The sequence below is a fragment of the Brassica napus genome, chromosome C9, assembly GCF_020379485.1.
Source record: "Brassica napus cultivar Da-Ae chromosome C9, Da-Ae, whole genome shotgun sequence".
NCBI classification, from domain to species: Eukaryota; Viridiplantae; Streptophyta; class Magnoliopsida; order Brassicales; family Brassicaceae; genus Brassica; species Brassica napus.
Genome location: NC_063452.1, coordinates 27,027,099 through 27,042,693, shown reverse-complemented (window position 1 = coordinate 27,042,693; position 15,595 = coordinate 27,027,099). Strand labels below are relative to the sequence as shown.

At 35.1% G+C, this 15,595-nt stretch overlaps 2 protein-coding genes across 3 annotated transcripts; one reads left to right on the top strand and one right to left on the bottom strand.

The window, feature by feature from the left end:
* The first annotated feature begins 703 nt into the window (after positions 1-703).
* On the top strand, positions 704-9,613 carry LOC106411677 (sugar transporter ERD6-like 15). Of its 2 annotated transcripts, XM_022707106.2 has the most exons (19): positions 704-890; positions 1,025-1,176; positions 1,301-1,363; positions 1,463-1,552; positions 1,656-1,715; positions 6,732-6,797; positions 7,101-7,166; positions 7,359-7,434; positions 7,545-7,609; positions 7,783-7,875; positions 7,959-8,048; positions 8,146-8,230; positions 8,299-8,342; positions 8,444-8,506; positions 8,617-8,676; positions 8,758-8,811; positions 8,909-8,968; positions 9,070-9,184; positions 9,285-9,613. In XM_022707106.2, exons 2-19 carry the CDS (start codon positions 1,036-1,038, stop codon positions 9,425-9,427), a joined length of 1,434 nt encoding a protein of 477 aa, XP_022562827.1. In that variant the 5' UTR covers positions 704-890; positions 1,025-1,035; the 3' UTR covers positions 9,428-9,613. The 2 variants fall into 2 exon arrangements, with proteins under 2 accessions (XP_022562827.1, XP_048624247.1); XM_048768290.1 differs by having other exon boundaries at positions 8,617-8,811.
* A 317-nt stretch (positions 9,614-9,930) lies between these two features.
* On the bottom strand, positions 9,931-11,931 carry LOC106415090 (UPF0051 protein ABCI8, chloroplastic-like). Its single transcript, XM_013855705.3, has 2 exons — positions 10,411-11,931; positions 9,931-10,320 (listed from the first exon to the last, which is right to left on the bottom strand). Exons 1-2 carry the CDS (start codon positions 11,839-11,841, stop codon positions 10,102-10,104), a joined length of 1,650 nt encoding a protein of 549 aa, XP_013711159.1. The 5' UTR covers positions 11,842-11,931; the 3' UTR covers positions 9,931-10,101.
* Between the last annotated feature and the right edge of the window lie 3,664 nt (positions 11,932-15,595).

The window sequence follows — 15,595 nt, the reverse complement described above, 5'->3', positions numbered from 1 at the left end:
GTTGGTTTGCGAGATTTATAGCAAATATATGATCACTCTTTAGTAATTATTCCAACCTAAAGTGAAGCCCTTAGTCAAAAAAAAAATTATTCCAACCTAAGTGTTGTATGCTTTGCGACAAGGGTACGTAAAAGAAAATATTGATCTATGAAAACTTGAAAACCAAAATGAATTATCATATAGTTGTGATTCTTATCAGTTGTTGCGGCTACCTACCAAATGAACGTAATCCCTTATATCAAAACTATTTTAGAGATATTTATCACTATTGCAGTTAACTAGAAAAAAATACTTTAGAAGCTTTGATTTGAGTTTTTAATTATTTCAGTCGCCCAACACACTCGTTAAAGCTTATTGCAACTCTACTTTATCGAATTACAGTTATATGATTTTAGTTAGTCTTTGTAGATTTGATTCTTAAGTACCCTAAAATCATCTGACGGCTGTTGAAGCTAAGCTAGCCAAACCATTTAGCATGGTTGGATTATCATATGCGCTCTCGCCTCCTAGCTACGTACTATGAGTTTTATTTTTTCAGATTGTCTAGTAACATATACCTCATAAACATTTCATGCAACCTTAATCAACATTGAGCAAGGTAGGTACCAACGCCAAACTTTTCCCCAACATATTTATTAACAGTTTTTTTTTCTCAACGCATTAATAACAATTTATTAAGGGTCCCATTTATTCAAGACCCTCATTATGATTTTTGACACCAATTATGATTTTTTTGTTTTTGTTGACGAAACTTATATTCTTTTAAAAATTCCATGTCCATAAAAACAAAATCGAACTGACAAACCATTACTAGAAAAAGGGTGTTGTGTTTCAGCTCTGCAATTTCTTGCTTCAGGAGACGGACGAAGTAACCTCAACACTCAAAAAAGGTTTGAGCATTTTCTCAAATTTATATCTTATGTATTAAGTTTAAATATTCAAATATAATGATTCTACCTTAAAATTCTCATAAAGAAAAAAGCAGAGCTTTCTTGTGAGTGATTGTGTTCCTTAATAATCTCAGATTCTGAAAAAATGGCGGAAGAAGGTTTATTAGCTTGTCCAGATAAATCATCATCCACTTCACTTCTGTCTGAAATATCAAATGTCTCCACGAGACCTTTTGTTCTTGCCTTCACTACATGTTCTTGCGGTGCCTTTTCCTTTGGTTGCATTGTGAGTTCCTAAATTCAATTCTTTAGTTCTTGATTTTTTTTTTTTTTTTTTTTGGGATTGAAATCTAAAATGAGTTCATGCATATTTCATTTTAATTACATACTTTTCTTTCTTATTCTCACAGGTTGGATATACGGCTCCCACACAGTCCAGTATCATGAAAGACTTGAATCTATCCATAGCTGATGTAAGTTCAATTTTATCTGTTTTTTTAGTTTATTTCCGGTTATCTGTTTTTGGTTAAGCTAATTTTCAACTTGTTATTATTATTATTTTTTCTGCTCAGTATTCACTTTTTGGATCGATATTGACTGTTGGACTAATTCTTGGAGCACTAATCTGTGGGAAATTAACAGATTTGGTTGGTCGTGTCAACGTAAGTTTCCAATTAAGGAAAATCAATTTATCACTACAAACTGTATTTAATCATGCGTATAATCATCTTTTGGTTTTTTTTTGTTATTCTCTTCTTGAATCAGACAATGTGGATTACTAACATCCTTGTCATAATTGGCTGGTTCGCCATTGCATTTGGCAAGGTTCGCTATTTTCCCTTTTTATTATATTTATTTTTAATTTGTTTTGTCGGTTTTTTCTTCCATTAGCCTAAAACCCAAAATCATGATACATATTAAGAGCTCAAAAGAAGAACACAAGGAGAAAGAATTATCTAAAATTATGGAGAAGAAAAAAAAAAGTTATGGAATTAGATATTTTGAAATAAAATAATAATTTAGAGAAATCTAGAACATGTTAGAGTGTGCTTCTTCACTTGTATAAATAGGGGTGCCTAGCACCATTTGTAATCATCCCACAACAAGCAAAAACAATCATAAACAGAGAGTAGTTTTTCAGAAAGAGTTCTTTATAAGAGAGTCATAAAACACTCTCTAAATACAAAGCTTGAGTAGCAAATCCCTTTCCTAAAATACGAAGGCTATCTCAAACATAAACCGTCTACATTCCATCTTAAACTCTCGAAGAAAATATTATCCGCTAACTTTTCCAGCTGGTATCAGAGTAAGGTTACCGTTATCTTTGAATTAGTGAAGATGGAGGCCACCGTTACCTTTGAAGGTGACATGTTCAAGCTCACGACGGACAACTTCTCGTATTGGAAATAGATGATGGAAGATCACCTTTATTGCAAGGATTTGCATGAGCCCATCATCATGAAGGATAAGTCAGAAGGAAAGGATGATAAAGCATGGGAGATTCTTAATAGAAAAGTGGTTGCCGTAATACGCAAGTATGTCGACCGATTTCTCTTTGAACATGTCTCTACCTACACAAATGCTTTTGAATTATGGACAAAACTTGAATCCATGATTCAAAAGAAAACACCTCGGAAACAAAACTCTTCTTGTTCGACGGTTGGTGAAGTTGGAGTACAAGGATGGCCAGAGCATGATGGAGCACTTGAACAATTTCAAGGGGATTGTAAATCAGCTTAACAAAGTTGATATGAAGGTTGAAGACGAAATGCAAGCTCTTTTACTCCTTAGTTCACTACCAGAGAGTTGGGACACACTAGTTGTCACTCTAAGCAATTCAGCACCGGAGGGAAAACTTACCATGGACACCGTCACTGATAGCCTTCTAAACGAAGAAGTTCGCAGGAAGGAGCGAGGTTCGAGTTCTTATTCAGAAGCTAACATTGTTGATAGACGAGGTAGAGAAGAGACTCGTGGTCAAAACAGAAGCAGAGGACGAGACCAATATCGAGGAAGATCTAAGTCACGTCCGAGAGTTACTTGCTATTACTGTGGCAAGCCGGATCACATGAAGTCGGAATGTCGGTTTTTCAAGAAAGACAAACAAGCCGGTAATATCAAACCAGACTGGCTCAATACTACAAAGAAGCATGAAGACAAGACTACCACCATTGTGGAAGACCAGAGCGAAGAATTATATCTCGTTGGAGAATGTAATCTTAGCTCTGATGATAGCTCATGGATCATTGATTCTGGTGCCTTTTTCACGTCACCCCTCATGGAAGCTTTTTCACAACCTACCAAAGTCACCACTTTGGTAATGTTCAAATGGGAAATCAAGGAAGAAGCAAGATTGTTGGAAAGGGGGATGTTATTCTTACATCAAACACTGGATGTAAGATAGTTCTCAAGGATGTGAGACATGTTCCCGACATGCGACTCAATCTCATATCAACCGGAAAGCTTGATGATGCCGGCTTGGACAGTCATTTTGGTGGTGGCAAATGGAAGTTAACCAAAGGAAGTTTGATCATGGCTCGAGGAAAAAAAGAAGGCTCATTATACGTGACTCAAGCCAAGCTTTGCAAGGAAGAAGTAAATGTCGCAAGTGATGACATGGATATATGGCACCGAAGACTCGGGCATATGAGTGAGAAAGGTTTAAATATACTTTCTCGCAAGAAACTTCTTCCTGATATGAAAGGTATTTCTCTCTCACCATGTCATGATTTCTTAGCTGGAAAAATACATAGAGTCGCTTTCCGAAGATCGTCTACGCCTATAAGAAAAAGGCATATTCTTGATCTTGTGCATACCGACGTATGCTCCATGTCCGAGAAATCCAATGGAGGTGCATCATATTTCGTCACCTTTATTGATGACCATTCAAGAAAGGTGTGGATACATCTTTTGAAGTCAAAAGATCAAGTTCTTGATGCTTTCAAGGAGTTTGTAGCCCAAGCAGAGCGAAATATGGATCAAAAACTCAAGTGTGTACGATATGACAATGGTGGAGAGTATCGAGGTCCCTTTGAAGCGTTTTGCAAAGCTCATGGAATCAGAATGGAGAAGACACCACCAAAGACGCCACAACTGAACGGGCTAGCAGAAAGAATGAATCGAACGATCACAAAAAGAGTTTGGTGCATGCTCTCTCACGCTAAACTACCCAAGCCATTTTGGGGAGAAGCCATAAAAACTGAAGTGGACGTCATAAATCTTACACCATCAGTTCCTTTAGAAGGCGATGTCCCGGAGGAAGTTTGGTCGGGTAAGAAGGTCTCTTACAACCATTTGAAGGTGTTCGGTTGCAGAGCGTTTGTCCATATACCTAAGGATGAACGAGCCAAGCTAGACTCCAAGACTAAAGAGTTCATCTATCTTGGGTCACTAAGAGATGATTTTGGCTATCGGCTTTGGGATCCGGTTAACATAAAAATTATCCGGAGCAGAGATGTTATTTTCTTCGAAGATCAAACAATCGAAGACATCAACAAATTAAAGAAACCAAAGCTAAGGGTTGTAAGGAATGAAGACTCTCATAAGCCTCAAGATCATGAACAAGTGATTGGAGATGATGGCGAAGGGGATCCCATCATGGATCCGAATGATGATGAAGGTGAAGAAGAAGTTCAAGTGGAGCCAGAGGAAGAACATGAGCCAAGAAGGTCTGGAAGAGAGACAAAACTATCTGTAAGATATTATTGAGATGAGTACGTTAATCTTACAGATGAGGGGGAGCCTCAAAGCTATGAGGAGGCCATAGGAGACACTCATAGAGATGAGTGGGTTGAAACTATGCAAGATGAAATGCAATCCTTGCATGATAATCACACTTATGAGCTGATGAAGCTACCAAAAGGAAAGAGAGCCTTGAAGAACAAGTGGGTGAACAAGTTGAAGTATGAAGAGAGAATCTCAAATCCAAGATACAAAGCTCGATTAGTTGTGAAAGGATTCAACCAGAAGAAAGGCATAGATTTTGAAGAAATATTCTCTCCAGTGGTGAAGATGTCCTCTATCCCGAGTGGTTCTTGGTCTAGCAGCGGTTCTAGACTTGATGATTGAACAACTCGATGTCAAGATGGCCTTTCTACATGGTGAACTCGAGGAGGAGATCTATATGGAGCAATCTGAAGGATTCAAGGTTCCAGGAAAAGAAGACTTGGTGTGCCGATTAAAGAAGAGTCTTTACGGCCTCAAGCACGCTCCAAGACAATGGTACAAAAAGTTTGACTCCTTCATGGTGGATCACAACTTCAAGAAAACCAAGAATGATCATTGCGTTTTCATAAAGAGGTACGAAAGCGGCGACTTTCTCATATTATTGCTCTATGTTGATGATATGTTAATTGTGGGCCAAGATCGCAACAAGATAGCCACATTAAAGAAAGATTTGGGAAGGTGTTTTGCGATGAAAGATCTGGGGCAAGCGAGACAGATTCTTGGAATGAAGATCACTCGGGATAGACCAAAGAAGCTTTTATGGTTGTCCCAAGAACGATATGTTGAAAGGGTGTTGGAGAGATTCAACATGCACAAAGCAAAGCTGGTGAGCACTCCACTTGGTGGACATTTCAAGCTAAGTTCGAAGCAAAGTCCAACAAGTGAGAAGGAGAAAGAGGAAATGAAGACTACCCCATATGCATCAGCAGTGGGCAGTCTCATGTATGCTATGGTGTGCACCAGACCCGACATTGCCTATGCTGTAGGAGTTGTAAGTCGCTTTCTAGCGAATCCATGAAAGAAGCATTGGAAAGTAGCTAAGTGGATCCTACGCTATCTACGAGGCACAACGAAGAAGTGTCTATGTTTTGGCAATGGAAAATTGGAGCTGAACGGTTACACCGATGCAGATTGTGCTGGTGATAAGGATTCAAGGAAATCGACATCAGGATTTGTGACTACCTTTGCATGGGGAGCTGTTTCCTGGCAATCAAAACTACAAAAGTGTGTTGCCTTATCCACCATGGAAGCAGAGTACATCGCAGCAACGGAAGCGTGCAAGGAGATGCTATGGATGAAGAACTTCTTGCTTGAGTTGAGAGTAAAGCAAGACAAGTACAACATGCTATGTGACAACCAAAGTGCTATTCACTTAGCAAAGAATCTGACGTTTCACTCTCGCTCAAAGCACATTGATATTCGACATCATTGGATCCGAGAAGTTCTTGAAGAGAAGCTCATACATCTCAACAAGGTACACACTGACGAAAACTGGTCAGACTTTATGACCAAGATATTACCGATCAAGAAGTTTGAAGATTGCTGCAAAGGCACCGGCATGACAACGGTTTCGGGCTAAGTCGGAAAGGGGGAGATTTGTTGATTTTTTCCTCCATTAGCCCAAAACCCAAAATCATGATCCATATTAAGAGCCCAAAAGAAGAGCACAAGGAGAAAGAATTATCTAGAATTATGGAGAAGAAGAGAGAAAGTTATGGAGTTAGATATTTTGAAATAAAATAATAATTTAGAGAAATCTAGAACATGTTAGAGTGTGCTCCTTCACTTGTATAAATAGGGGTGTCTAGCACCATCTGTAATCATCCCACAACAAGCAAAAGCAATCATAAATCAAGAGTAGTTTTTGAGAAAGAGTTCTTTCTAAGAGAGTCATAAAACACTCTCTAAATACAAAGTTTGAGTAGCAAATCCCTTTCCTAAAATACGAAGGCTATCTCAAACATAAATCGTCTACATTTCATCTTAACCGCTCGAAGAAAATATTATCTGCTAACTTTCCCAACATGTTTTAAGTCGTTAAATTATTATAATTCCTTAAGATATCTCATTTTTATTTCTGATCTTTAATTCCTGTGAACATATATATATATATAGGGTGTTTGGCTGCTCGATATTGGAAGGTTTTTGCAAGGGATCTCAGTCGGCATCAGCTCATATTTGGTATGAATGAATAAAACTAGAGGTGTTTTTTTTTCATCGGAAAACTAGAGGTGTTTAACCAACTTTGTTTGGGTATATTAATATATTATAGACATATTTTATATAATTTTTTTGTAAATGTAAGGTTTGGTTTTAGATTTATTAATTAATCTGGTAAATTCAAAATGTTTTTTGAACCTTTTAAGACTTGAATCTGAATATCTTAGAAATGAGATAATTAAACATTTGAATATATGTGTTGTAGGTTCGTTTGGAATGATATTTTTGTTATACATCATATAATCTGATAAACATTAATATTAGGGACCGGTTTACATCACCGAGATAGCACCAAGACATTTGCGGGGAGCTGCTTCTTCCTTGTCTCAGGTAAATTAAGAGAACCAAAATCTTGAATCTATCATATTAAAAATGTAATTTTCATTCAATACAATATGTCTTATGTTCTTCAGTTATCTGTTGGCGTTGGTATATCCGTCTTGTATGCACTTGGAACAGTCTTGAATCTATCATATTAAAAATGTAATTTTCATTCAATACAATATGTCTTATGTTCTTCAGTTATCTGTTGGCGTTGGTATATCCGTCTTGTATGCACTTGGAACAGTCGTTGCTTGGCGCGATTTAGCTATTTTAGGTAGGCAAAAGACATTAATTCTTATTGAATGCAAAAATTAGACTGTTCTTTATTTCCTTATAAGGAAGAAAAACATTGTACAAATGGTATTGTGTTTTGTCTTTGGACAGGAGCTATACCTTGTCTTATGATTGTGCCTCTTCTTTTCTTCATCCCTGAATCTCCTAGATGGCTAGTAAGTGCATGCTTATTTTTAAAGCAAAAAATTTATGTCTTACATTTTAGCATTTCTGTTTGCCTTCTGGAAACTATAAAATTATAAAAAAAACATTAAGTATTGAAAACATAACATTCATGTTTTTACATGTTAGAACCTTGTTTAAAGAAACTATATATATGTGTTCATAGGCCAAAGTAGGAAAGGAAAAGGAGGTCGAGGCCGTTTTGTTAAGCCTACGAGGAGCCAAATCGGATGTATCAGATGAAGCAAGAGAGATAGTAGTAAGAATATATGAATACATATATATGCATGAATAGTTATATATGAGATGCATCTGTTGTTTCTTACATTGATATCCCAATAGGAATATACACAACACGTTAAACAACACCAAGACGTCAATAGCCATGGTTTCTTCAAGCTGTTTCAGAGAAAATACGTGTTGTCACTTACTGTAAGTAACTCTTACAAAAAGAGAGGAGAAAACAAACTTTGATAACTTTTTTTTTTGTGTGCATTTTCTTGATTAGCTAACCCAATGGTTTACACAGATTGGTATAGTTCTTATAGCTCTGCCTCAACTTGGAGGTCTTAATGGTTATACATTTTACACTGACTCCATATTCACCTCTACTGGTAAATAAAACCTTACTTTTCTCTCCGATCTTGCTTCATCGACCAGTCAATAATTATTCGATAATCAGGTGTATCCAGTGACGTTGGATTCATATCAACATCAATCATTCAGGTTTTTACTGATATAAGATCATATAGAGCATGCTTATTTTTTTCCAAATTTTTTACATATAACATTCTGTAAATAATCATTTTAAACACATATTCTTCTAGATGATTGGAGGCATTTTAGGTACTGTGCTTGTGGATGTATCCGGAAGACGTTCCCTCCTACTGGTAAAATACAATTCAATAGTCATATAGGAAAGTCTAAATAACCAAACATGATAGGTTATTTGATTGGGTTTTGATGAAAACATAGGAGTGATTTTGTTGAGTGATTGTAGGTTTCTCAAGCTGGAATGTTCTTGGGGTGTCTTGCAACGGCCATTTCATTCATCTTGCAGGCATGCTCAGTATACTCTACTATAAACCGATGGTTTGGTTTCAGTTTTGATTGTAATTTCTCTTGTTTTGTTACTTTGCAGAAGAACAATTGCTGGGAAACAGGAACACCTATCTTGGCTCTCATTAGTGTTATGGTAATACATAAACTATCATCACAATAAGTAATTTTAATTAAACATTACTATTTAAACAATGCCAATGTAAAAATTGTGTTTTGCGTATATTATTTAGGTATATTTTGCATCATACGGATTAGGCATGGGACCGCTACCATGGATTGTGGCATCAGAGGTAAATTAAAGACTTTTAAAAAATATAATCACAAGTATCTAAATGTTAACTCATTTATTGTTAAGTATGACCAAATGTTTTTATCTTCATTTATTTTATAGATTTATCCAGTAGATGTTAAGGGAGCGGCAGGAACAGTGTGTAACTTGGTCACCTCTATAAGCTCATGGGTCGTAACTTACTTCTTCAGTTTCTTGCTTCAGTGGAGTTCTACAGGTAGTTAATCTTTTATATTTATTGTATACAATCAAAAATGTTTTACTATAACTAAACAAATGATCTTCTTCATGAACTGAGAAAAATAAATCTATTGCAGGAACATTTATCCTCTTTGCCACAGTGATGTTCCTTGGATTTGTTTTCACAGCCAAGCTCGTTCCAGAGACCAAAGGCAAATCTTTAGAAGAGATTCATTCTCTGTTCTATGATTCACCTCCTGAAGATTCTACAATATTCTAAGAAATAAAATAAAATTAAGACTACCTTTGAAAAACTTTAGACCTCAAGCTAAGCTGTATCAAGTTTAACAAGTGTTTGTTGATATGACCATAGTGAGTTGATGTCTTGGATTTGGCCAAAGTATATGGATACTCGTTCCTGAGATCCTGAACTCGTTGAACTTTTATATGCATCATCTTCATCTTCCTCTATAAGTGCATGTACTCTCTTCGCTTATTCCTTTAAATTCTTGCTCCAATTCCAAATTAGGGAAAACAATATAATTGCAGGAACATTTCTGATGTTTGCCAGTGAATAGGCTTTTGATGTGTTCATAGCCAAGCTTGTTCCAGATACCAAAGGAAAATCTCTAGAATAAATGATATCACTAAAATTCCCTGCTTTAAGAATATACTTATCAGGAAAATATCCAACAAATTGAATAAAATGAGTTTGTGCTCAAAAAGTTTATTACAATATCACTTCTGTGAACATTATTGTTTTCATGTTTTTAGCAAGTGTAATAATATTAACAATACCTTTCATATGGTTCACATGAAGCTATCAAAACAATACATAATACAAAGTTTTACACATACTGAAACTAGTAAAACACCCAGAAGAAAAGTTTTATTGAGAAGCACAACAAAGACTGTTTTGTAACGTAACTGTTGTGTAATTGTGAGTTATGTTTTCTAACCCACTGATCCTTCAAGCTTAATACTCATAAGCTGGTTAACTTCAGCTCCAAATTCATCAGGCAACTTGTTGAAGACATCTCTGCAGAACCCAGAGATCATTGCAGCTAACGCTCTCTCATGATCAATTCCTCTCTGCTGGAAATAGAAAAGCTGATCTTCTCCAATCTTTGAAGTACTCGCTTCATGCTCTACTTTGGCTGATGGGTTCTTAACCTGTCATTTGTTCCAAACCCACAACGCATTAAGTTCAGACTTTATCACATAGCTTATCATAAAGACTGGAATCATATAAACAATGTATACCTGGATGTAAGGATAGGTATTAGCAGCTGCTTTGTCACCAATAAGCATGGAGTCGCAAACCGAAGTGTTTTTCGCATTCTCAGCTTTGGACTGAACCTGAACAAGACCACGGTAACAGTTCCTCGAGTTGCCAGCCGAGATACCCTTGGAAATGATCCGACTCTTGGTGTTCTTCCCTTTGTGAATCATCTTCGTCCCCGTATCCGCCTGCTGGTAGTTATTAGTCAACGCCACAGAGTAAAACTCCCCAACGGAATCATCACCTTCCAGAACCACGCTCGGGTACTTCCAAGTGATGGCAGACCCCGTCTCGACCTGAGTCCACGAGATCTTGGACCTGTCCCCAGCGCAAAGACCACGCTTCGTGACGAAATTGTAGATCCCTCCCTTCCCTTCTTCATCGCCCGCGTACCAGTTCTGCACGGTGGAGTACTTAATCTCAGCTCCTGCACCACAGTAAAGCTCGACAACAGCCGCGTGAAGCTGATTGGTATCGTAAGAAGGAGCAGTACACCCTTCTAGATACTCCACAAAGCTCCCTTCCTCCGCTACGATCAGCGTCCTCTCGAACTGGCCAGTCTCCATAGCGTTGATCCGGAAGTAAGTAGAAATCGGCATAGGACACCTCGTGTTCTTGGGGATATAACAGAAGGAGCCGTCGCTGAACACGGCGGAGTTCAGAGCAGCGTAGTAGTTATCGTCGCTAGGCACGACTCTCCCTAGATACTTCTTGATCAGATCAGGATACTCTCTGATCGCCTCGGAGATGGAGCAGAAGATGACGCCGGACTTCTCGAGCGTCTTCCTATGAGTGGTGGCGATGGAGACGCTGTCGAGAACGGCGTCGACGGCGACGTTAGCTAACCGTTTCTGCTCCGTTAAGGGGACGCCGAGCTTGTCGAAGTAGTCAAGGAGCTGAGGGTCGGCTTCGTCTAAGGAGTTAAGAGTGGGTTTCTTTTTGGGGGCGGAGTAGTAGCACATGTTGTTGAAGTCGATGGGAGGGTAGCGATTGTCAGACCATTGAGGCTCTTTGAGGGTGAGGAACTTGGCGTAGGCTTTGAACCTGAAGTCGAGCATCCAAGCCGGCTCGTCCTTGAGGGTTGAGATTGAGCCGATCGTTTCCTCGGATAAGCCTTTGGGGATTGTGAAGGAGTCGATGTCTTCCACGAATCCGTATTTTTTGTCGTAGTCTAGGTTTTGGAAGTATTGCTGGAGTTTCTCGGTTGATGAGGAGTTACCTGCTGGATTGGATTCGATTGTGCCGACGTCGGCTCTCACTTTCAGGAGGCGCGTAGTTGGAATTAGGGTTTTCGAGGAGGAGGGGAATTTGAAGGAGTCGGGTTTTGGGTGGAAGGATTTCGGGGATTTGGAGGAATCGGGGGTCGGTTGTGGTGAGAAGCTGGAGATACCGTTCGCGAGGAGAGACGCCATTGTTTGTGGTGATGAGAGGACAGAGGAGGAAGACGAATGATTTTGTTTTACTTTTTGTGAGTTGTGTGTTGGAAAAATAGGATAGGAAAAAAAAGGTGTTGATATTTATTGTTTTTTTTTTGTAAATATGGATTTTTTTTTCTTGGCCGTGAATTAAGGATAGTCTCGTGTCCACCACGGGAGCGTTTGTTACTTGGCCTTTTTAGCTCCATTATGAGCCACATTCTTTTTTCCCTCACAAAATTATAATGAAACTAAAAAATCATAAAATCAAATATATTTAACTTTGTCCCTGGTGACTGGCCTCCATCCTGTGCAAACATAAAAATATTCAAAATGTGGAATAAATAGTATACAGTTATTGAAGTTACAGATTTTATATTATCACTAAGTAGAATTGTATTGTATATATGTTGTAATTGTGTATTTTAGGTGACGAATATATTTATGTTTATATTTTTTGTTTTAAAATTGTGACATATTTAAAGAAAATATAATAAAAGTCTAAATATAATCTATAAGTAATATAAATTAAGAAGTACAATTCTCAATAAAGAAAACAAACCTGCAAAAAATTATTAAATTTTGTAAGCAGTTGTACGAATAAAATAATTTCATAGATATATAATTTTATAATTTTAGCTAGCATATATTTTCAAGATGCTATATATTATTTCTCATGGATCTATGTTATTATAAATAGAGCTTCATATGCATACATATTTTGTATATTAAGTTTTGCCAAAGAGATTGGATTGCCAACTCTATATATCTTCCATTGTATTTAAAAATAATGACATATTTAAAGAAAATATAATAAACGTCAGAATATAATTTATAAGTAATATAAATTAAGAAGTACCATTTTCGATAAAGAAAGCAAAATCCATTAGAAACCTGCAAAAAATTATTAAATTTTGTAAGCAGTTGTACGAAATAAAATAATTTCATAGATTTATAAATTTCTAAATTTTATTGAATAGAAAATAATATTAAATTTACATACCATCATCGAAATAGTGTGAAAACTGGATTGTAGTCAACTAAAATGGAGAGTTTAGTTGATATACCAGAGTACTATCAATGATCTCTTTTATGGTTCTCTTCTCATTAAGAACAAAAAATTTGGCACGAACAGATGTAGCAGTACCAACAGACCATTGGGTACTATCGTTGTTTGTAAGAGCAAGTGAATCATTAGAGATACTGCAAAATCAAGATAAATCAAGCTTATAAGAACATTGTATTATGTTGCCAAGGTAATGTATATAAATTCAAAATTAGCTAACAAAGGAGTACTAACTGGAGGAGTACCTTGTTTTGAACTGGTCAACCAAATCCATGTTGGGTTGAGTAAAATTTGGATTGAATTCCACCCGCTAGATATAGAGTAAGCACCTACAATATATAGATTTTATTAACATGTTGTACATATAATTATTTTAGAAAGATAGATGTATTATATACCTTTCCACTCTTTAATAGAAGAGAACTAACACAAATAATCATTGTGGGCATGTTACTCATACTATAATCGTATACTTGTTTAGCATAACGATCCTACAGAGTACACATCATCTTCACATTACTGTATAATATAAACTTAAGTTAATAAATCTAATATACATATTTAGGTAGTAAATAAGAAAAGGTAAAATACTTAAGCTTACTTTTGGTCACGTAACTCAATCAAGAGCCTCATGTTATCTTTTCCTTTTATCATTTTGTTTTCAAGAGAACCGAAGTTAACTATTTGACCAATAACATCTACATTCCAAAATAAAAATAATTAAATTAACACAAATAATACAAAGCCAAAAGAATATTTAAACATTACAAATTCAATTAAGTAGGTATATATTAAAGTTATTTAATAAACAGATTAATAGCCTTAAAATCATATATAAATTATTAGTGCATGAACAATTCCCAGTTGAAAATTACTTACCAACCAAACGGCTGTTATCAGCTTTTCCACCCGGAATTTCAGTGTAATCAGCCAAATACTTCTCGGGAACTTCACTTGGAAAATCATTTGGTTTTGCAACAAAAGTCGCGTGGAAGAACCCAATTTTGTACGGATGAGAGCTTGTCCGATAATCACCAATAGCATCGTACACTTTGAATAACTGGACAACCTTCAAATTTTTTGATAAGCTGTTCACAAACTGAAGCATGAAATTTTGTCCCTGATCGAATATATGAAAGTTATGAGTTTGACAAATAAATTATAAGAGTTGACGGAAAGCAGAATAAGTAGTTATGAAACACTATAAAAAAATATTGTTCATTGTAAAGTAAATATAATATATGACGATTCTGAGTTTTGAAAAATGTAGTAATAAAAACAAATACCATTTCGATGGTGTTGCCGGATTCTTTGTTATAATTTCTCCACAAGCGAAGAATCCATACTTCAATACGCCATGTATCTTTAGACGGGTTTTTAAAAATTGTTAGGAAAAGAGAATAGTTGTATTGTAAGACGTTAGACGTTTTGGGTCTCAGTTATATATATAATCTACCTTCCACGTTAGACATTTATTAGGGGATATTTTACATAATAAATGACGTTTTCGAAATGATTTTTATCAAGAAAGAAATTAAAATTATATTGCCACAAGGTGAAATGCAATAAACACAATACCAACTTGCGCAAGTAATCCATATTCAAAAAGAGTAAATTATTAAAAGCGAGCTAACAAATTAGAATGCATTAACTATTATCAACTTGTGCAAGTAATAGGGGAATTCAAAAAATGGTAAAGTTATAAATAAACGGGCAAAAAATTATAAACATTAAGGTTACTTAGGTAAGTTATTAAAAACAATAAGGTAAATTACATTTAAACAAAGCAATAAATATTAGCAACTTGCGCAAGTAATAGAAAATTAAGGTAAGTTATTATAGACGTTACAATTAATTAAAACATCAATGTAAATTACATTTTAAAGATCCATGTCTACAATATAATTATTTTTATAAATTTATTTATAATTTAATAAATGATTTATAAAGCATGCATGGAATTTATTAGACATTAATTGTTATTATGATACTTTATATACAAATATAAGGCTTTCTATACGAATATAAAATCATTATATCAATTCAAATAAACATTTTTGTTTCTTATTTTATGTAATTTATAAATATATAAAAAATCTGATCACATTATTATTCTTTCATAGTCTCAACAATTAGTTACCATAAATAATTATTTCTAAAATTATGTAGATTATTTTAGAAAGTGGTAATTGAATTATCCTTTCCTTTTAGATATAATTATAATAAATAAAATTAAAAATCATCGGCCAATCAAATTATAACAATTTGAAGAGTTCATTTATGATCGACATGTAATAAAAAATCACTTATGTGACTTCTCAATCAATATATAGTAGGTTTATATTTTTATAAATAATTTATAACATTTTATAAATTATTTTTAAATTCTGAAAAATTTATTCTTTAAACAACGATAAATAATTTAAAAATAATATTAATAAACATGTTTGGATTTTTTAATATTTAAAATAGTTATTATATAATTATATTCGATTACAGTTCATCAAGCAGAGTATGAAACTATTATAATTATCTTATATAAATTTTCGTTCATTATATTTTATAGTTTGTAAATATTAAAAGTAATAAATAAAACATTATTAATCTTTCTATAATTTCGAGAATTAGTTTCCATAAATCGTTATTTGTAATATTCTTTAAATTATATGGCAAGTGATGTTAAAT

Excerpts from the sequence above, each read along its gene's own strand:
- LOC106411677 (XM_048768290.1), top strand. The coding sequence starts at position 1,036 with ATGGCGGAAGAAGGTTTATTAGCTTGTCCAGATAAATCATCATCCACT. Across the intron at positions 8,049-8,145 it reads AATACGTGTTGTCACTTACT|ATTGGTATAGTTCTTATAGC; the intron begins GTAAGTAACTCT and ends TGGTTTACACAG. Across the intron at positions 8,343-8,443 it reads TATCAACATCAATCATTCAG|ATGATTGGAGGCATTTTAGG; the intron begins GTTTTTACTGAT and ends ATATTCTTCTAG.
- LOC106415090 (XM_013855705.3), bottom strand. The coding sequence starts at position 11,841 with ATGGCGTCTCTCCTCGCGAACGGTATCTCCAGCTTCTCACCACAACCG. Across the intron at positions 10,321-10,410 it reads ATACCTATCCTTACATCCAG|GTTAAGAACCCATCAGCCAA; the intron begins GTATACATTGTT and ends AACAAATGACAG.